The 23,875-nt window shown below is 34.0% G+C and overlaps 1 protein-coding gene across 8 annotated transcripts in view; it reads right to left on the bottom strand.

Annotated features, from left to right (window-relative positions):
• Positions 1-23,875, bottom strand: part of RyR (Ryanodine receptor) — a 371,941-nt gene that overhangs the window by 104,730 nt on the left and 243,336 nt on the right. For all 8 annotated transcript variants that reach the window (XM_069842181.1, XM_069842183.1, XM_069842182.1 and 5 more), the window contains 14 exons: positions 23,106-23,221; positions 21,345-21,508; positions 19,840-19,938; positions 14,902-15,054; positions 14,167-14,290; positions 12,265-12,355; positions 10,215-10,397; positions 7,619-7,799; positions 7,221-7,435; positions 5,809-5,963; positions 5,537-5,661; positions 2,717-2,917; positions 874-1,152; positions 219-439 (listed from right to left, as the gene is read on the bottom strand). In XM_069842181.1, coding sequence (XP_069698282.1) covers positions 219-439; positions 874-1,152; positions 2,717-2,917; positions 5,537-5,661; positions 5,809-5,963; positions 7,221-7,435; positions 7,619-7,799; positions 10,215-10,397; positions 12,265-12,355; positions 14,167-14,290; positions 14,902-15,054; positions 19,840-19,938; positions 21,345-21,508; positions 23,106-23,221 — 2,307 coding nt within the window. The remainder of the gene's footprint in view (positions 1-218; positions 440-873; positions 1,153-2,716; positions 2,918-5,536; positions 5,662-5,808; positions 5,964-7,220; positions 7,436-7,618; positions 7,800-10,214; positions 10,398-12,264; positions 12,356-14,166; positions 14,291-14,901; positions 15,055-19,839; positions 19,939-21,344; positions 21,509-23,105; positions 23,222-23,875) is intronic.

The following is a 23,875-nucleotide window of genomic DNA, read 5'->3' as shown; positions in this document are numbered from 1 at the left end:
GGGCCATAGTGCCTCCCTCCCGTAAATTCAATTCAATTTAAGAAACTAAATCTCACCTACATAATCTCTATCAACATTGAACATTTAATTCATAAAAGTAATGCAACTCAGAAAATGTCTCGACGGAAATGTCTTATAATTAATACACATGAGAAATACGTACATGCTGTGATACAAAAAAAAAGTGTCTACATTAGAATTCATAATTAATAACTTACCTGGTGAGTGCCACAAGAAAATCTGACACGGCCTCTCTCTGACCCTTTGTAAGCATTCTGTTCTTCGACAGTCTGTACACAGTATGAAGAGTTGCATCCAATAAGTTGGCATAGTTGTCAGCTTCATTGTAAAAGGAAGAATGTTTAATAAGAAGTGGCAAGATTGAATTGCCGATGTAACGGTTCATAGCCAATGCCATTTCAGATTCATAGCCATCATTCTGAAATGTAATATATTTATATTATGTGTTATCAAAAGATAATAAATCAAAAAGTTATCTCTGAAATGATCTAAATGTCTGCAAAGTAAAGTCGAAATAAATTGATACAGTAATTTTGTACACATAAATAAACAATTATTAAGTTTTGTGGTAGGACTGAGAAGATTGTGCATAAAATTATGTCAAACTAGAAGATCAACTTCCAAATCTTTAAAATCTAAAGCCAATAAATCTATCTCGAGAAGACCATATGCTCACTACAATGAGAATTGCCTCGTATCAGTAAAAAAAGTATTACAATCAGTAAAAAGTCAGTAGGTACAAAACAAAACAAGAGAGAATATTAAAACTGACACTTCTGAGAGCAATGTATATATACAAAATTGTTTAGTATTTCGAGAACATATTCAATTATTCCACATTTTTCAGCTTACCCTGTCCAACATAGTTGCTGCTCGAAGATCAGGAAGAAATGCATCTTCGAGAAGTTTATAAAATAGTTCCTGTGTTTCAATACCATACACTCGCTCAAGGAACAACACCACACTCTGTTTGTTTCCTGGGATGAGACCAGATGGCATATCACTCTTAGGACGTTCTTCTCCCGCTGCAGGATTTGTTAATGTGAATCTCAGACTCAGTACCCCCTGCAAATCTTCTAAGGGTACCAGAGATCGTAAAATAGCTCTTGCTCGAAGAGATTCATTTTTGCCCTAGTTATAAAAAAAATACATATTTAATTCAGATCGAATTTTAATTAATATTTTGCCTGATTCCAGATTCAAGATAGCAAAGATAGCAAAGTGGATATGGTCTCTTATTTTAGCTGTGATGTATTTATGACTTGCTTTGAACTGTAATTAGATACAAAAGATCTTTCACTATGGTGACATAAATTTCGAAATTTTGATGGAAACGCAAGTTTTATCATCAATCATATGAGAAGATGTTCTTGGCAAGCAGTTTATCCGACTATCTTTGTACAGTCTTTCTTCTTAAACTATTGGACGAATTTCATTTTTATTCAGAATTTACTAAGTTAATTAATTTATTCAGAAATATTTATTCAGAATTTCAAAATTGCTAATCGAATAACAAGTTCAGTGACGTCTTTGAACATAAAAAGAAGTTTATTTCCTCGAAATCGCGTATGATTTTTTGTTGACACAAATTAACAGTATAGATTTTGTCATGAAAGCTGAGACATCAACTAAAAATAACAAAATAACAACAATAAGAGGAAATGAAACGTTACTTTAACTTTTTATTTAACAAATTACTATCACATAGTGAAAAAAATTAGATTCACTAAAATATAATAGTACATTACGCAACGAGCCTATAATGGTAATAATTAAGACGCGAGTATGTTTGTTTATGAAACGAGCGCAAGCGAGTTTCATAATTTTCATACGAGCATCTTAATTACCATTATAGACAAGTTTCATACGACTTTTTATGCTCGACCATATGTCTAACTTGAAATTATTCATAAGTATTCATGTTATGGTTATCTAATTGAGGAGTGGAAGTGGCCTAAATTGTGAGATGTGCGCAGACGCGAAAGTATTGATTTTTTCCGAGGAACGAATTTCATTGACCTTGATATAATCTAGAGAATAACATGAACATTAATCTTGACATAACCTGGAAATTGATTTAGAATTGAAAAACGAGATGACAAATTGAATTTATTTGAATATTATTTACAATTAACGTTAATTATTATAGTCACAGAACATAACCTTCTGCGACAGTATTGGATTTCCAGCCTCCGTGACGTTTTGCTAGTTGTCTTTCGATTGCATATCCGAGAATAATCGATACTTGCGCTTTTATAATGCTACAATGGTGATTTGTCATTGGCTGAACAACTGAACTATAATGAATAGGTGTACTTTAATGAGGTGCATTAAAGGGCTGCTACCAGGTGTATAATTACTACATTTCGGCATGGTCGAGCATACAATATTTTTAAATTGAAATAATGATTTAACTTAACTAGTAATTTGAATGAAAAATAAACAACAATGGATGCAGATTAAACAAATCGACATTAGGATTTACAGTACTTTCTTTTATTTATTTCTGTGAAATGATAAACATTTACTGGGATTTGTAATGAACGGCAGTGTACTAGCATACAAATGGATAACCATCTCCGTTATCAAAAACTGGTCCAAAAAAGACTATAATCAAATCAGCTTAAACGGATATGAGAACAGCAAAACTACATATTAAATACATATTACATACTGTAGTGGAAGAATATAATACCTGTGCAATTACAGAAGCATCTGGAGCACACCGACCTAGTAGATCTACCAGAGTACAGTAAAAGTTGAGGATGGCATTGCCTGTGTCAATATAGTCTTCATCATCGTCACTTTCTGGCAATGGATGTTCAAAATTCATTAGGGACATTGTTCCTTCTGCTTCATCCATTAACTTCCTTCTGTCTGCAATACGCTCTGACATCTGATTTAGATTTACAGAAAAGAAATGCATCAATGCAAACACTTATAAATTTATTAGAATTATGAACTACAATTACTGTAACTTTTTTATTTACGTCTTATTTTTAATAACACTCCTTTAAGTCCAATATTTGTTTCCCATTGACAATTATAACAAGAAAACACCTTTTCTTAAAGCTTTTAAATAACTTAATTTCCATTTGTATAAAATATATATTTTACATGATATTAAATGTTTAACATTTTGGTTAGAATTCTGCATAGAACATGAACAAAGGATACGGTAATGATAATTTCAAATAATTGTATACAGGGTGATTCACGAGGATTTACCACCAGTTATGGAGCAGAAAATATCATATAAACATGTGTCCTAATCTCAATTTTCAGAGTTACACTAAATTGAAGTTGTTAGTAAAATACCATTATTCTTTAGTTTTAAGAGTAAAAGATTATTACAAATGGAGAAAGTACTATTGAGAAGTATCATTTCTTTAATTGGCTAATGCTCTGAAGCTAAAAATGTGTTCTTAATTGCTTTGTACCGATTTTGTTTTTCAATTTTAATTAAAAGTTACATCATTCTTACGCAATTATTACAATTGTTACAAATCATATGACTTTAGGAACTTGATTATTTACAGTTTACTTATGCATCCTAATGTAGAGTCTTGAAGAATTTACAAGAGTGGCGTGATTTGTAACAATAATTGTTGTGACAAATGAGTAAGAAAAATATAATTTTGTAATTAAAAATCTAAAAAAAATTCTGTATGAAGTAACTATGGAATTCACAACATATTTTTTGGCTTCAGAACAGTAGTTAATTAAAGAAAATTTCATTTAATGATACTCCTGAATAGTTCATTCTCTAAGTAAACTAAAGAAAATAGTACTATTTTACTAACAACTTCAAATTAGTGTAACTGAAAATATTGGGATTAGGACACATGTTTATATGACACTTTTGCTCAGAATGTTTTCGGAAATAAACTCCGTAAGTGGCAGTAAATCTTCGTGAATTACTCTGTATATAAAAACTAGTTACAGTATTTGATACGATTATTATTATTATTATTACTACTACTACTACTACTACTACTACTACTACTACTACTACTACTACTACTACTACTACTACTACTACTATTATTATTATTAATATTATTATTATTATTATTATTATTATTATTATTATTATTATTATTATTATTATTACATAAAACAAACTTATTTTCTTGTTAGTTTTCTTTCACCTGCCAATTATTAATTTCTTTAAATGTGACTTCATACAGTCCATTATCGATTGCTGGTAATAAAATGTCAAGCAAATCAAACTCTGATATCATTTTTACATAGTAATAGCAGTCACCTGATCGGCCTTGGCTCTCAATGTATTGTTGTGTTCAGAAAAAAAAATAGTAATGAACTGTGCACAATGTGCATGCAAGTAGAGATTATAAGTTAATCTAAGCAGAATTTAATTTGTTTCTGATGATTATTATCATGTCTGCTATTGTGATGTTGAATAATACTGGATTGATCAGGTCTTTTTGCAATACCCTATTTGGTTGCATTATTTTCTTGGATAAAACAACTTCATTGAATATTTGGATATATAATTTTGTAGCTTACGATGTCTGTTATAATTGCTGCACTTTGTGAATGATTCTCTGATTATTTCAAAATAACATTATGTGAAATCATATAATATGACTAGATAAGTGATTTCTTATTCGAACATAATACTATCACAGTTTAGTATATTCAGTTGCGAAGCTCAATACTTACTAAATATGCAAACATAGACAGTTGAAATTGCATCCATAGATAGTTGCTAGCCACCAGGATCGCTACTATCGCCTCATCACAGACTCTTTCCACCTTTTCACGACATGCGCATGTATAATTGCGAATTTAGGAATATAAGATATAGTAAACACATGAATGGCAGGGCATTGGAGACCACTAAAATTAGACAGAAAGGGGCAACTGGGACAGTAAACATAACCAATAATTTCAACATATCTAAATATTCGTGCGGTGCAACTGAAAATTATTGAATCGTGCATAAATGAATGTACAATAATTTCGCAATATTTAATCGAAATAAAGGCAGATAGGTCTATTACACATACGAACAACGTAATTTTCACACCAAAAATTATGACACCTTAACTCGCAAGGAATTATGTCTGAAGTGTCTCCTAATCATTGTTTTAAATTTTATTAATGCAATTACACTACATTTTAGAGAAATATATGTTACTTTTTATGCATTCCAATTAATGTATATGGTTGAAATGCCGCCCTTCGTGATCGGGTTAAGCGAGTCACATGGTCTGCCTTATGGCCTGTATTAGATCACGATGCCAGTGACACAGTCTATTGTTCCTAGTACACACAGCGCTCCAAGCGGCTAGCAACTATCGCGAGAAATGCAAAAAATCACCCCAAGCTTCGCGACTGTATATACTAGACTGTGATACTATCCTGAAAAGTGTCACTTTTCAGTTAATGGATATTTTACAATCATAAAATTATTACAGAAGTCACATATCATACAGACAATATATATTATATAAATAAATATAAAAAATAATAAAATAAATAAACAAACCTTATTGGCATCTATGATGGCTCTCAACAAACCCTCTCCTTCTCCTCTCAGTGCTGGACCCAAGCACTCAGGTCGACGAATTAGAAGACGGATCACAAGATTAGCATTTTCCTCCACGCTCTCACCTGCAAATTCCAAGTACGGTATATTTAACTAAAGTTCTGAACATGTGAACTGAACAATAAATGTTTAAAATAAATAATTTTGTGACTTCTACATAGAGTTATATGTTTTATAAAGTTGCAACATGCACTTCAATTATCCATACATACCGTTGACCCAGACACAGAATCTTAAGAAATCTAGGTATCTCTCTCCTTCTACTGGATCCCAACCCAGGTCTGGATAGCCCTTTTCAACAAGCTCTGAGTTGGACTGCAAACCACAACGAGACAGATAGATGGCGATCTTCTCCAAATAGTGTTCCCTGAAAATAACAATTACCCCATAATTATTCAAAAAGAGCGAGAGAGAAAAATTAAAAATAATTTTGTGCACAAGTTGATTAACAGCAGCAGTTTCAGTTTTACGGACTATTTTTAGCATAAAATGTAATGTATCCTTTTCTCAGTATTTTAGAAACTACAGCTGTTTGAAAATAAAGATGGGAAGTGTCGTGACAGAATGAAAGGAAATCAATGACAAATACAAACAATTTTTAAAGTAGATGTTCAAAAGGTTGTTCTTCTACTTCGAGGCACTTTGTCACATCGGAGTTTACTGTCCTTGATGAGTACAGTGGCATACAAAATACGAGCAAGTAATTGAATTAAAAAATACTAACTAACTATGTTTTTAAATGCTTCGTCTATATAAATTGAACTCCAAAGAATATGGTGTAATAAAAGGGTTAATTACATTTCTTTGGTATTTTGTGTGGCACATTGTGCCGAAAATTTGAACATGCGAATCCCAGTTTGCCTTAAGGGGAGTCTGTACTTCCATATCCTACAATATTAAATTCCTCAATTTTGGGTGCACTTTTCTCAGAAGTTACGGTATATAAGATACAAATGTAGAAAAAATAGGGCATATCTTACATACCTTTATGTATACAACTGGTTAAATAAATTAAAAATTCCACTGAGAGGTTGGCAAAAAAACAAAACTCTTGATAACATTTTTTGCATTAAGAATTACTGCAAATTATTTTTTATTTTTGCTGAAGATAGAAATAAACTTAATTTTTTAACCTACTGTGTAAAATGCCATCAATTTCAGCCTTCTGGGAGCAATACTTTCTGAGAAAAGTGCACCAATGTCACAAAAATAAGAAAGTACAGAAAAATGGTATCAAAGTTTCCATATCATGCAATGTTAAATTCCTCAATTTTGGGTGCACTTTTTTCAGAAATGATAAAAGATACAAATGTAGAAAAAATAGGGCGTATGTAACATACTTTTATGTATACAACTGGCTAAATAAATTTAAAATTCCATTGAGCAGTTGGCAAGAAACAATTTTTCATTGGTAACATTTTTTGCATTAAGAATTACTACAATATTTTTGCTGAAGATAGGGCTAAAGCTGACAATTAGAAGAAATGAAATCATATTATCATTTTACACATATCAAACTACCGAAAATCGATAAAACCAAAATTTCATTTTTTTTTTAATTCGGTGTACAGACTCCTCTTAAACTTCCCTTGTATAATATGCATTACATTATTCAGATACTAACCTGAGTGCAAGAGCTAATTCTGTGTTCTCCATGAGGGAGGAGTATGCCACGTCCAAAGGTGTGCTACCACGTAGCGAAGGCCTTGAAAGCAGGATGTTGCTGTTCTCCAAAAGGAATGCAAAGTGGTCAAACATGGCCTTCTGGTTCTGACGTGAAGTTCTGCAGAAGTAGCACAGGAATCGGCAACAAGCTACCACCATCTCATGGGAAGTATCCTGTTCAAATTAAGAAAATATACATATTAAAATATAAATGATAATTTTCGGAGATTACTGGTAATGAATATCTTGATTCTTAAAAATGTTACATATACATAATTTTATATTATGTGCAGAATCCATTTTCTAGTATTAAAATTAGGCATTGAATAAATATAAATAATAATATAAATTTCACACCTTCTCTTTAGGAGGCGCCGCCTCTCCTTCCCCTGTTGTCTGAGCTTGTGCTTGTGCATCTGACTGGGCTTGTGCACGACGACCAAGAGTGTTCATCATCACTGCCATCACATTCTCGTGAACACGCAGGATTCTGATCAGGTCAGGATGTTGGAAGAATGTGTGGTTATTTACCAGTTTCCTATTGACATATAATAACACATTTTATAATATTTCTTGCGCGGTAAAAAAAAAAAAAAGTAAATAAAAAGTAATATGTAAATCAAGCTTTCAGGTCCCTGTAAAGTTGATTTGAATAGTTTCTAAGGAAAAATTGTTCCCGGGCCGGGCATCGAACCCGGAACCTTTGGTTAAACATACCAACGCTCTACCAACTGAGCTGCCCGGGAACTCTACCAGACACCGATCCAATTTTTCCCTCTATATCCACAGACCTCAAAGTGGGCTGACAACCTCAAACAACCAACATTTGAGGTCTGTGGATATAGAGGGAAAAATTGGATCGGTGTCTGGTAGAGTTCCCGGGTAGCTCAGTTGGTAGAGCATTGGTACGTTTAAGCAAAGGTCCCGGATTCGATGCCGGCCTCGGAACAATTTTTTCCTCGAAATTATTCAAAAAATAATATTTCTCGCGTGATAAAACAAATTATAAAATCAGTGCATTTATTCAGTACATATTTCGCTTAAATGGCGCAGTAACACAGTTTTTAACTTGCTTATTACCGTGATAAAACAAATTATAAAATCACTGCATTTATTCATTACATATTTCACTTCAACGGCTCAGTAACAGTTTTTAACTTGCTTATTACCGATATATACACACAACAAAAAAAGGGCAATATACACAACGAAAAGGGCAATTAACAATGTTAATGTTTAACATACAGAAATTTTAATACGATTCATAACATGCATATTACTTCTAAGTGCCAAAAGTATTTAAATATTCAGCACTTTTTTTTTTGCATAGAATCAATACCGGTACCTTACAAAATACGTAAGTTTGATTAAAATAAAATAAACTTTTATTATGATTTACATAAATTGTACGAATTCTGTGTGTACGCACATGCACACATACGCGCGCACGCACATATACTTCGAGGCACTTAAAACTTTTTTTAACTAATGCCGCGCATACTGATGTGTAGCCAGTGAGTATAATGAAGAATCCTGTTTTGAGATTGAAGAACCCATTAGGTCAGATTCTGTTAGCGCTGTTTAACTGGATGACATATGAGTATATGAAATTAGGCAGGATCAATGAAGATGAAGGTGATAATGATGGCGAAAAGAACCCATAGTCAGGCACCAAAAATTACTCAGCATTTGCTCTTAATGGATTAAAGGAATACCCCCGAAAAAAAACTCCACCAGGCAACTTGTCCCAACCAGAATTCCATCTTGGACCTGCTAGTTTCACTGACCACTACTCTAAAGCGATGGCAGCACTTAAAACTACCACTTTAAATTACCTCCTATGCTATTACTGATACCCACGTGCTGTTTTCGCAAGATTTGAGGACACATAAGAGCTCACAAATCTAGCCTAAATCTGTGCGTCAGTGGCTAATCATGACAATATCTTTGAAAAATATCGGAATGCAAGAGATCAAATGACTTTATTGTCAAATGCCTGGCATTAGAAAACAACAACAACAAATCTAGCCTACAGAAAATGAATATTAATCAGAATTTAACCATCTTCTCCAGTCATTCTTTTGTTTCGGATGCAGGGCAATGCACTTCTAGTTTCCCTTAATTGGTTAAAGAGGTTTGAAAACATTTTTTGAGATGGTTGACAGGATATTTCTGAGCGTTCAAACCACAAGATGTCCATGTTGAATCTTTCGTACACTACTTTTAACACTTGAATATAAATAATTGATTAAATGGCGATCTTACTCGTTGAGATAGCGCCGAGATCTAGTAGGCTCTGAGCATGGTGTTGAATAGCACCAAAACAGCTGTAAGCCGCACATGCTTACATCATTAACACGAGTAAGATCGCCATTTAATCAATTATTCACAAGATATCGTTGCATTTTTTCAACATTCACCATGCACGAGAATCATATCAGCTTTTCTGCATCGGTAAATACCATATTTTTTTAAATACCGTATCAGCGATACCTTACTTGAATAGAAATAAGACGAGCAGTGAACAAAATAACAACATAACAACATCACCATCACTTTCTATTGTTATTGCTAAATTGCACTACACAAAAGAGCACAACCACTTTCTGTTATTGTTTTCCTTTTATCATACAGGCACTTCATTTGAAGAATAAAAGTTTAAGTGCAATATTTCGTTTACTATTTGCATTAGAAACATGCGGTAAAAGTTATTATTATTCTAATTTTATTTAGTTTAATTTCTGCTGCACTTATATTTATTGTTCCTTTTAACATTAGTAAAGTATTAATTCGTAAAAACTGCCTCCAGTTTATGATGTGTGCATAACAAAGACAAAGGCTTAGTACATCAATTTATCAAAGTTTCTGTCTACCGCTATTTAATTCATGATCTATTCATATTTTATCCAACAAAAGGTTCAAACCCAGCTTAAAAAATAACAAGTTGGCTTACCACAGCCTCTCTCTCATCAGCCCCTCCTCTTCTTGTGACATCTGCACAGGTAAGAGAGATCTTATTTGGCTTAATCCCACCCACATTAGGGCAACATCATTCTTTGTTTTGCTGTTAATAATATATGTCTTCTGTAGTGATCTAATAAGTTCTCCAACACTGTCATACTGCCGTACCAAAAGACTGCAACATCATAAAATATAACAAATATGTAATAAATTATTTATAACTGATTAACTTTACAATTTTTTTTACCGTGTTAACTTTTTAAGAAATTACTTGGCTGACTAGTTTCGAAGTGTTATTCTTCACTGTCCAAAGCCCAGTGAAGGTCCCGCATTATCTTCTGGTTTCCTGTTGTGGTGGGTTGTGTTCATGATTGTGTCGAAAAGGGTGTGTGTTTGAAATTGAGTTGAGTGTTCGGGATGTGCTAGGGGTGTGTTTTTGTATACAGTAAAACCTCGATAAGACGCGCCCACTTATTACGCTATCCCATGTAATACGCCTTTTCTGTCCGGTCCCTGCACATTTCATATATAATGCCTTTATAAAATACCCCGTTTGTTGTGCTCAAGTCCCGCATAATACGCTGTTTTTGTGGAATATTTTCGTTGTAATTTTCAGCAATGTACTGTAACAGCAATGAAACATCTTGGTCATTGAACTCACTGGTGCCATTAACCTGAAAAGTATTGGTATTCGACCCTTTACCTGCGCCTTTAAACCTTCATACTTCATACCTTAGTATACCCCACCCTCTTGTTACGCTCTCATATTCGATTCCTTACCTGCGTGGTTAAAGCCTACATACAGTTACAATACCTCACCCTCTTGCTAACCCTCTCTCTCAAACAGCATTCCTCACTCAGCCGTAATAAAATTCTGGAAATTTTTGTTGGGCAGTTTGTTGTCCTTTCGTGTATTGAAGTGTCTGTGAATGTGATTTCAATGAGTGTTAATCGAAAAGCCCTTTCTGTGTCGGAAAAATTGGAAATCTTACGAAAGTACAATGAGAACAATACTTTTACTCAGAAACAACTCTCTGATGCATTAGGAATCCCATCATTGACATTAAGAACGATAATAAAAAATCGCGACTCAATCACTGCAGCTGCGACGTCAAGAGGATGTAATCGCAGGAAACTGAAGTGTGGTAAACATGAGGACCTGGAGAACACGCACATGGCAAACAACTATAAATTACTTTTTTTTCGAAAGAATTAAGTACAGTACATATTGTAAATGTCTTTGATGTACAGTAGACTACAGTAATTACATAATGGAGTAATACTGTATTACCTTTCATGAATCATGTATTTCAATAAAGAAAAATGCTAATAGATACTGTATATAAGTCAAAATTAGTATACCCGCCTAATACGCTGTCCCGGTTAATACGCGTTTTACACCCGGTCCCTTGAACAGCGTCTTATCGGAGTTTTACTGTATTTGTAAATTTAATATTGTTCTAGAGAGTCAAGTTTCTGGTTTTTTGGCTGGATGTGTAGTATTTTCATGTCGGTGTCTTGTTGCTGTAGTTGTGATTGGAATTTGTGATGTATTCTGCACACAATCATGAACACGCCCACCACAACAGGAAACCAGAAGATAGCACAGGACCTTCACTAGGCTTTGGACAATGAAGAATAACACTTCGAAACTAGTTAGCCAGGTAATTTCCTAAAAAGTTTACAAGGTAAAGAAGTTGTAAAGTTAATCAGTGAATATATAAGTGTTAAAAATGTATATAGAACAATGAAAAATCATTTATTCTCAAACATTAAAAGCGCTGAATAAGAATGTATTATATATTTTAATAATGGGAGTTCTATTTCAACTTGGTCTATTTCATAAGGAATGTATTAACATTATTCATTTACTGAATATTCTACTTGTGAATTTTAAAACAGAAATAAGTTTAAAATAAATCAATTAAATTTCCTACATTCCTATTAGAGAAGTACTGGGATCCAAATGTATCACACATAAATAAAACTGGTTTCAAATAAGATCTCAGTCATCAGAGATGAATGAATAGACACATGCTTACCTAAACATTTCTCTAACGAGCTTCGATGTCTCAATCTGGGACTCTCCAGCCCATGTCACTATTGTACTGATCAGAATCTTCCTGAACACCTCTGTAATAATAAACAAATATATATTTTTTTTATCCAATGCCACCAGGTTGTCTTTTCGACATTTCTGGTCTTCTCTCCTGGCCGTGGCATAATTGTAACCCACTTCTGAGGTTGGGGCGCCTAGAAGGCGGAGTTACATTACCCCGATGATGTGATAGGATGATTATGATAATGTGGTGCCAGGAGAGGTCTTAAATCTAAACTTTACCTAAATTCCAGACCATGGACGAACACAGGAATAATCCCCTTTAAGGAAAAATTCCTGTGCTCTAACCGGGAATCGAACCCGGGACCTCATAAACTATAGCCAGAAGCTCTGACCACTAGACCATGAGGCTGGTCAAAATAAACAAATATAACTTACATTACAGATAAATAGTGTTGTGAAGACCTCTGATAGAAAAGGTTGGGGACATATCGGTTATAATCTCATTAGTCCACAGCCTTCTATGTATCGGTATTAAGATATCTGCTGATTTGCTATTGGCTAACTTTCCTGACCATTAATTTTACCCTCTTCTTCTACATTCAACAATGTACTGAAAGTTTTTGCCGAGAACTGGCCATTAAACACTAATATTATTTGTTATTCAATTTACAAGTCTTATTATTTTCAAGATATTTTAAATAATTCATACACGTAGCTAGAACTTTCCATCTTTCCACTTTCATCAAAATTTCGAATCTTTTTCTTATAATTACTACATTTTTCCTATTAAAAATTACCGTAAAAACAATATACACCAAATAGAGAGCTCCAAAGGGGATAATCTAAACATAATACCAGATGCAACCAGGAAATCTGCAGTAATAGCCTTCATACTGACCATATGCCAGGGCTGCATGGAAAAGCACTCAATACAAAATAGGAATTCTTCAATTTCTCAATATGCCCATTATGCAGCCTAAACAAAGGAATGGTTAATGAATATTTCACAAAATGCCCAACCCTCCACAATGAAACCATCTATGAAAAATGATGGTGTGCAAGTAGTGTGCAGTGTTGGAAAACAACACTTCTATATGGTAATAAATACATAGTAGAACTGTTTCAATTACGCTTTCATTTTAAACTGCTCATTATATGACATAGATAGATGACGTTATATTGAGTTATTCGTGTAACAGACGCACTTCTTCCATAATATTTGGATAAAAAATCCGGGATGCACATTATATGCGAAGAAAAAATTTTACGGGAAAAATCATAACTACCTGACATCCCACGCAATAATCGCAGCTAGTTTCGTCATTGGACATTCAAGTAATAATGAAAATGATCGACTGTACAACTTCGAGAGCATCAATATGTCAAATGCTTACGAGCAATAATAATGTAAATTGCGTAACATACGAAATTAATAAAAAATGTAGCACAGTATAACCTAAAACTGAATACAATCCATTTTTGCGTTTTAAAAAGAACTCATCGTAATAAACTAACTCTTTTTTTTTTTTAATTTAAACATGAAAAGTGCATCCAACATCATGATTGTATATTACCATAGATAGCAACTGAAAATGTAATGCGTAAATGATGCAGGGATTTTTTTCCCTACATATTACTGTCAAAAACTGGGGTGCGTACATTATGCGATGGCATCTATTACGCGAGTTAATACGATAATTCTTCATGGTATTTCTTCCACACATTTCGGCATATATAAAAAGTGGGCACAATATATACATCACGAAATTAAAAGAAAAATTTTAAAAAAATTTTCCACAAAATCAATTTGTAAATTCACATGGATACAGAGTTATCAACTACTGTTACAGAATAGACATAACATTTGAAACTACGAGCTCACCTTCAGGAGTTTTCTTTGGAGGCTCTTCTTCTTCCTTGGGTTCTGCTTCCAGCTCTTTAACAGCATTAATAAGATTGTACAAACGTTTCAAAGGTGATGGCTTTACTACATCCACTGTTTGTTCCTGAAGAAATAATTAGAAATAATAAGTGATAATCTGATAACAATTACACTATGAAATGACGATATAGGCCATTCGTTATCTCATCAAATCTATGTATATAAGGGGGAGAAGAAAGTGGACTGAGAAGCTTCACTCTTCAGCTATGCTTCCACTTGCAGCTAGCTAGCTCACTTACTCCCACCATAAGGTTCTTACTATGAGCTACGGCGCATGCATGCAGTTGGTTTCACGAGGTAACGAATGACCAACACATGGGACATAAAGATGAAGTATCTGTATTCTAGCCACTATACTGCATACAAGAAACATAGCTGGGAAACGTGGCTTAGTGATAAAACACTAGACTTGCACTCTGGAGATATAAATAACTATAAATCTAATTGTTTGAAAAAGAAAGAAAATTTCGAATTGGTTCACATTTCCATCACATACTGATTTGTGAAACCTGAATCCATAACTGTACACACTAGCTGATAGATGGCAGCAAAATGAAAACCCAATGTGTTGGTACCAATTGCGATATGAACTTGCAGTTAAAGTGACTACAATTAAATACCCCCAAAAAAGCAACTACTTAATTTGGATCTATTATAATGATGCAATATACTAGCCTCAGTTTCCTCTGGCTCCTGTAGGGCACTCAAAGAAATACAGTTCATGAGTTTGCCGTGGAAATTGGACAACTGTTCACTCAGTTCTTCACCACAAGGACAGTTTTCTTTATCTTCCTCTTCTAAGTTCTTGAAACCGAGGATAGCATTCATCTGAAATAAAATGTTAACAACATGTAATGAGTACCACTACACACATCGCAAGTAACTGGAATTAATTTTAGAGTAATCAGTCTTTTGATCAAATATTATATGTTAATATCATTTGCACGGTAATAAAGTAATTATTTGTATTTTCTAGACTATATTGTTCACTGTTCATGTTGAACTGTTGAACACTTCATTAAGAGTGCTTTTTATTCCAGGTATAACCAATCAAGAACTACGAAAACAAGGGACAGTGAAGTGCATTCCATAACCTCTCCTATCCAAAACCCAACCTCAACCTGCTCGTGGTGCAACCTGCTTTTACAGATGAGGCTCTGGGGACCGAGTATTGGCGGTATAACCACAACATCAGAAATAGAGGAAATGCTATTTCATCTCTTACGCTGGCCTGCCATGGCGTAGAAATGTTCCACAAGTGGTGCTTGTGAGAAAGGTCGGTGGACTCTAAAACTCCGATGGACCCATTAACCAACGACAGGTGTGGCCCTCCAGTCATACTGGGGGTTTATGTGAGTGGGTGATCTAACCACCATTACAAACAAAAAATTGGTGCCCACTTAAAAAATGGATACACTTATGCTAAAAAATCCAAATTGCCCTCTATGCAACAAAGAAGAAGAAATGACTGAAGATCATCTCATAACCTGTGAAGTTCTACCTGATGGATCCACCACAGAGAAATATTGGAGAGCAAGAACGCTAATGGCTTCATTGCCAAAGCCCGGCATTAGATAACAACAACAACAACGGAACTACGAAAACATTTTTTTCCGTACTAAACACATCAAAAACCAAAGTTTTCAAACATATTTTGAGAAGTTTTCACTGAAGATATTGGTATTAGTGTATTCGTAAGTTAATATTCCGACTGAGAAATCAAGGTTCATGCTATTGATCACTTCTCAGATTTTTTTTGTTATATACGACTTCCTTAAAAGTTAAGTTCCTCTTCCTTAAGTGTAATCAGTTCTTATCAAAATTTCCAATGAACAAAGAAAACAAAAAATAAGTATGTAGGGAAGGATGTAGGCTATTTCATGTCGAATATGCCTCAACAGTAAAACTTAGTTAACTGTTAGCGGAGAGCTTTTTTTTTAATGGTGGGCACTTGACTGTTCGTCATTCGTCCATAGACCAATTTACCGACACAGTTGTTGCCCAGAATGCACCGTAGGAGGCTGATTTACGCTACACCTACGATGAGATAAAATTATGATGGAGATTTGCTGGTATGCTACCGGGAAACCGGAGCTCCAGGAGAAAAACCCTGTTACCTAGACTATAGGCTTGTATGACCCTAGACATAAATCGAGGATATGCCAGTGATCGAACTTGGGTCCACAGGATTATGAGTGCAGTTCTTTAGCCACTGGACTGCCGTGGTGGTTTTTAGTGAGGAATACCGTATATGTCATAATATTTACTGGAAAATTTTAAGGACCTTTATCTTTCTTGATAAAAATTCAAATATAATTTGACAGAGTTGAGAAAAAATATTACGTGACTCTAAATACAATATCTCTATTTTTCAGTTAGACATTATGAATCAGTGCTTTCCTGTGCTTAATTGTTTTAGGCATTCCAAGTTTTTTTAGGTATACATTGCAAAAATGTTCTGTGATGTCTATTCTTACTCAAAACTTTCACACGAAAAAGTTTTAAATCTGTATATTGTGCTAATGTAAAATAACACATCACTCTTGACACCTGTGCTTAGGACACATTTTACACGTCACAATGTACAGAGCGTGGCTAACAAGAAAGACAGGCTACGGCGCGATATCACATTCTTAGTCATAACATGGCAATATTGAACAAGTTTATATATAAATGCACGTTTAACATGAGTTTATTATAGCAATTCCTTTGTTTTTTAGAACTTTGAATATGTATTTATATTAGGCGATTGTCAAGATGGCCATGACTGGACCATGATAATCGCATGACTCCAATTCATGCCGAAGCCTATCTTTCTCATTAGCCACGGTACAGAGCTATCATTTTACCTTGGCTAGCTTTCAGCAGCATAATGTCATAGTCAAGCAGAGAGTGCTTACCCATGAACGAGCAGCAATATGTACGGTATGCAAGATCAGCTACAAACAAGGCAAGGCAGTCGAGAAGAGTTCTGTGGTCTTGTTCAGTTCTCTTGGGTTGTGAGTGCATGAAAATCGACTTATATAGAGAGAGACTCTGCCATCCCAGTTCCAAGTAAAGAAACAGTCAACTTGTTCTTAGATTAAGGAAAAAGAAATTTCGTACAGAAATTTCGTACAGAACAAATAGTTTTAATTTGTTGTAACTTTATAAAAAACGAAATTGTGAACGAAATTCCTCCATGGAAATGGGTGATTCCAGAATATAGCATACAAATTCCAGGAAATCATTCCAAAAATGATCCTCCATACATTCTCCATTCTGCATGGAGAGCTTGAAATGTAGACACAACAACAACAAATTCCACAATTTGGGACATCTGGCCGAAATCTACGGCTGACCACTAGAATCCAGAATACAAGACAGAGTTTAAATGAAAAATACAATATGATTGCGACCAGCCTCATGGCCTAGTGGTCAGAGCTTCTGGCTATAGTTCATGAGGTCCCGGGTTCGATTCCCGGTTAGAGCACAGGAATTTTTCCTTAAAGGGGATTATTCCTGTGTTCGTCCATGGTCTGGAATTTAGGTTAAGTTTAGATTTAAGGCCTCTCCTGGCACCACATTATCATAATCATCCTATCACATCATCGGGGTAATGTAACTCTGCCTTCCAGGCGCCCCAACCTCAGAAGTGGGTTACAACTAAGCCACGGCCAGGAGAGAAGACCAGAAATGTCGAAAAGACAACCTGGTGGCATTGGATTTAAAAAAAAAAAAAAAAAAAAAAAAAATTCTTAAGTTAGATTCCATTGAACTACTCTGCAGTACATATAAGGATCACCTTCAAATTTATACAGATGGATCTCTAAATCCTAATAATGGGACATCAGGAGCAGGGTATTATATTCCAAAATATCAAGAAAGTTATTTCATAGCATGTTCATTCTCTTCCAGTCTTGACACTGAATTACTAGCTATTGATGCTGCTCTTCAGTGTGTTACTAAAATTTCTGAAAAATCTATTTGCATACTTACCGACTCCAAGGGGGCTATATTTAATATAATTAAATATGTACCAAACCTATATGCACATAGAATTATTCTAATTCAGAAACAACTAAGTAAACTAAAAGAACTCCAAAAGGAAATAACATTTCAATGGATACCTAGTCATTGTGGTATACCCGGAAACGAGAAAGTCGATAATATTGCAAAACAGGCAACATATTTGCAACCAAGACCTCTTCAAGTGATATCTCTATCCAATGCTTTTGCTTCAGTAAAGTCTCATTTTACAAACCTATGGATCAACAATTGGCTCTCTTCTGACAAAGGAAAAATTTTACAGTCTGTACAAAAGAAACCAAATGACCTGGAAATGTACAAAACCTTGCCCAGACATGTTCAAACATTTTTAACAAGAGCCAGAACAGGTCACATTGTCACTCAATTGTACCTACACCGATTTCACATTTCTGATAATTCTACTTGTCTGTGGTGTAATAATCATTATGAAGATCTGGAACACATTCTTCTATACTGTCCATCCATAAACCACAAAAGAAGTAAATTAAAATCATCAGTACCAGTTGCAGAAGACACAGCCCTGCAGTATATATTGACTACACCCCACCTCTGGCTACTAGCAACAGGCATCTATAATGAACACCGATCAAAATACCCCTCATTTCTCGTGAAAAACAACAACTGAATGGACTACAGTGGACTTTATGTTGTCAGCAAGCAGCTCGATACATTAAGAAGATTGATTGATAAAAAAGAACCACTTGCTCAGTGTTGTAGAGCATTTCGAGAATACTTTCCTGCGGTTGATTCGTCTAACAGACGTACAGTTCATAAAATAGTTAACAAATTCAACACTACAAAAGTGAAAGTGACTAAGTGTTGAGTCAGGAACAGTGAAAAGTGCGATAGCTTCTGTTCCATCATGGAATGTCAGTGAGAATAGTGTTGAACCACTTACGAGCAAATCGAAATCCTAATAAATGTGTAATGTGTATTACAATGAGTCGTACAGTAAATATAGATTTGTATCAAATATATGTGATCCACCTCTTACTCTCTGCACTATAAGCAACAAAACTCTATTGAACAATTCTATGTAACCATCTCTACTTCACCGACAAATCATGATGAGTATAACAAGCCAGCAAAATTTATCAAAGGCAAAGTAGAAATTTAAGTAAAACTTAATTCGCACCCTGTAGTGTGTCATTTCATAGAAAATAAGTAAGATGTGCAAAAATAGACTCTTAAAAACCTGGTTACATTAACATTTTGGACACTTTATGTTGCCATGAAAGCTAGCACATTCCGATATGTGGATGTTTTCACGAATCTGGAATTAAAACTTGCAAAATCATAACATAAATTCTTCTATGGACAGATTCTTTAAGAACAGAAACCTGCTGCGTGTTATTTTCATTCAGTTATACAAGAAACATTAATTATTGTAATAAGTTCCTCACAGATATGGAGAAATAATTATTATAATACATCACAGTTTTTAAACTATCATCTGGACCACTTTTTAGATCGAGTCATATCACAAAGATCGGACAAACCTGTCGTTATTACATTAATTCAGTATTTTATTATGAAACACAGACAATAAAGGAAATAAGATACTTGGTAAAGAAAAGAATTTACCTGTTCCCGGGGAGGACATCTGAACTCTCTCGTTTTTTTAGCTGCAACAGCTGATGGTAAGTCTGACTGTTTAATTTCAATGTATCTTCTCAATTGATCCTACAATAAAAGTAAATTGTTTATGAATCAAAAGTTAATTTTAGAAACTATATATGTATATGTTAAGCATAAGAAACTTAATAAGCAAGAAACTTCAACATCACTGTTAAAATTAGTTATACTTACATCTAACACACTTAAATAACACACATTTCCTCACCATGTATTATGTGTAAGTACTAACAAAAATGTAATTTTAAGACAAATTGTGTAAAGTAAATTGACTGCAATCACTTTCTTAAAAATTCATTTCCCTTACAAATTGAAGAAATCAAATGTGACTACTGCAGTGAAAAAAATGCAGCATACAAAGGGATTACTACATGATATAACTCACTTCACACATGCTACAACAAATGGGGTGAAAAGTTCGCCTTCTAACTGCCAATGATTGAAATGTAAAAGAAATCTACTGTTTTCAGGATAAGGCACTTTGTACTACATTAATGATGCGCACTATCTTCCTGTTTAAAAAAAAAATACACATTTCTTTAAATTAAACATGGTTTTTGGGAACACACGGTCCACAATTTTACTCGGTACCTACACTTTATTCTTCCATGAAATAATAAAGAAAGAAAACATCGAAACCAATTTCGAATAAGTTCCCAATTTATTTTATATTCCATATGGATTGTAATTAATTACCGTTAATTTTGAAGCAACATTTCTAACATTCTTCTTTCTCTACAATCATCATCATCATCATCATCATCATCATCATCATCATCATCATCATCATCATCATCATCATCATCATCATCATCATCATCATCATAGAAAGATGCGTCACATATTAAAAAAGCGAATCTATATTATTATTATTATTATTTATTAATTAATTGACAAATTATGCAATTGTCGGATAGCTGCATGCGAGAAAATATAACCCAACTTCTGCTTCGTTTATAACAAATTCATAAGAAACTACCTTCTTCATTCAGTAATATAGGAAAAGAAAATCAGCTGTACACAGACAAGAATACAGAAAGAGAGAAGCCGTGCCAAAAATCACTAATTTTATATCAGCTAGTCTGAAAACATATGTACTGTATTATGTTTAAAATCTCAAAGCCGAATTTTTGCAGCCTCAAAATACGGTACTTCTATATTTCACATAATGAGAAAGCATGAAGCGAAATAATTGATGCTTGATGAATAGTCAACTTTTAATCAGGTAAGTGTAAGAATTTACCGCAGTCAAATCTCGCCTTTACACTTTTTAGAAAACCGAGAAAAATTATTTAAACTGAAAGAAATTGTATCTGCATATAAAATTATAGGACCCAAAAATGTAGTATAAATGGCAGAAATCTATAAATTGCGGGGATGTAAAAAATAATTCAACTGTAGGCCTACTTATTATTAGATTAAAAATATTTTTATTTTGCATTCATTTCACTTACAGTTTGTAAGTCACCAATGAAGTCGTGACTAAAGGCAATTATGGATTCCACTCTATGTCGCAGCTGTATATCACAAAGATGATGAAGTAAGTAACACATCTGGAGTTTGGCTCCTTCAGCCATTTTCATATGCAACAAACCTTTTCTGTGTTCATCTTTGCCATCTGTAATAATATAAAAGTACGTTATTATTATTTGAGGGTGCCGAATTCCAACCACAAGAAGTAGATCTGGAAAAGAAAAGACATTATGAACCCTGCTTTCCTTATCTGGAAGAGAAATACTGCATACCTGTTTGTCGCTGGGAAGTAATTGGCTTGCTCTTTGGTGAAAGGGGCACTATATCAAGATTTTGTATCAATTTCTTTCATCGTTTCCATATCGATCTTTTAATGTTTTAAGACATTCCTTGTTAATTGTAAATAACCATCTGTACAGCTCTCTATATGAAAAATAAATTATTCATGTCAAGGATAGCTGCCCCCCAAAAATAAATTAAATTAAAATAAAATAAAAATAAAATTTAAATTTAAAATAGAATATTGTTGATCTACAATTAATTTAGGTTCTGTTACCGCTCAGTACCCCTTTTTCAAGGGTAGCTATCCTTTTTGGATTCTTCTCTCTCTTGAAGAAAAGAAATGAAGTTCAACATTAGTTTGCAAGTTTCATTGGTAGCTCTAAATCAACCTCTTGTTTTAAAGCTTAATTCATGTCATTGTATAAAATAAACTATTTTCAAAGCATAGTTCCAAGTTCTAGTTTAAGACATATTATATATTCAACTGTATAATATGAAACATATTTTGACAGAGCTCTTGTTTTCCTTTTGTTCAGATAAAGTACACTGCTCATTCACTCTTCATGACTTTCTATCAATAAGATTATTTTTTTTAATTTGTAATAAAATTATATAGTACTAAAGCAAGTTAGATACTTAGTACATAGCATTCACCTCGGTTCTGGACCGGTAAAGCACATATGCATGGCAAGTGGTGCATGACACAGACAACAATAATTTAGATTTGTAACCTTCTGCATAGTTTCTGTGATACATAGTATAGACAGTGACAATTCATCTATAATCTCCCGCGTAATTCAACACATATAACATTTATTAACAACAGAATGCACACAATTATGTTTTACTTTCATAATAAATGCTAACGTCTGTTTCAAAAGTCGTTCGAATTCTTGGACTATAGCCACTCTTTAAGATTTCAATCTTAGCTATATGCGCTGAGGTTTTTGAAATGTCTACGTAGAGATTTCTTTGGAGAATGATCCAATGCTGCACCAGTTTCATCGAATTTTTGTTCCATTAGAACCATTTGTTTTGGCTTAGGAATTCTAGCATTTAGCGATTCCTTTTTCCTTAATCTAAGAACAAGTTGACTGTTTCTCTACTTGGAACTGGGATGGCAGAGTCTCTCTCTATATAAGTCGATTTTCATGCATGTGTCATACATAAAAAAGCCTCTAGCATGAACTTTTAGGCTGGCATTTCAGTGGTCTAACAATTCAATTTAATGAAAACACACTGAAACTACATTTCAAAGAAGCTGGAAGTAATGACACGTCTTGATATTTAAGAGACTTATCACAATGGATGATGAAGGCAGCTACGGAACTAAACTGCCCAACATACACGTGCATTAAGTGGTCTTGAGGTGGCATGACATTAGCTGACTACAATTCTGCCCATTTTTCCAGCCCAGACCTGAAGCGAATGCTCTGTTCTTAAAGTACGTTATCTTTTACCTTTCTCAAATGTTTCATCCCAAGTCTCTGGATCGATCATTATTAGCAACTTAACGACATCTTCATCATTCAACATTCCTACAAGCAGCAAGCGATCTACCAGCTTCAACAAGGGCCTGAAATGATATTATATTCAAACAAAATGCGAATTATGTATTCGAATGCTAGAGACAAGCAATGAATATATTTCATATACATGTACTACCGGTAATTAATAAAATATACCGATAAAAAATTCAATTGCATATTTTGTTAAAATAATTTATATTTTCGTAAATTTAAAATTGCAAAATGAATAATGTGATGAGGATCTGGAATTCAGCGAAAAAAAAACTGGGATGCGCGCATTATTTGAAACACAAATTACAGCCAATTTTCTTCTTCTTTTTTTTCTCTCTCCTAAAATTTGGTGTGCTGATTATTCAATGGCACGGAGTATTCGCGTATATACGGTATCAGTATTCCTTGCTCATCTCAATCACGTGTTGACACCAAAATTACATGCAGCACTTCAATATTGTACCAGTATCCAGAATAGAAAAACCTGCATATTACAGATTCAAAATTTGCAGTGTACATTAGTTAGAAGTAAAGGGTGCGTCAGAAAGAATGGATGGATTTCAAACTATCAATACGCAGTGAGGGGTGGGATAGAGTGAGGGGGACCATGACTGTTGGGTCAGCCAGAGAATGCAGTTTCAGTTGAGAACATGGTGTTGGTCTGGCGTACAATGTGCTTTCATCGTAGAGACATTTTTGAAAAATGAAAA

This window comes from Periplaneta americana, chromosome 12, assembly GCF_040183065.1.
Source record: "Periplaneta americana isolate PAMFEO1 chromosome 12, P.americana_PAMFEO1_priV1, whole genome shotgun sequence".
NCBI lineage: Eukaryota > Metazoa > Arthropoda > Insecta > Blattodea > Blattidae > Periplaneta > Periplaneta americana.
The sequence above is the reverse complement of the archived record's forward strand: the minus strand, read 5'-3'. Positions and strand labels throughout refer to the sequence as shown.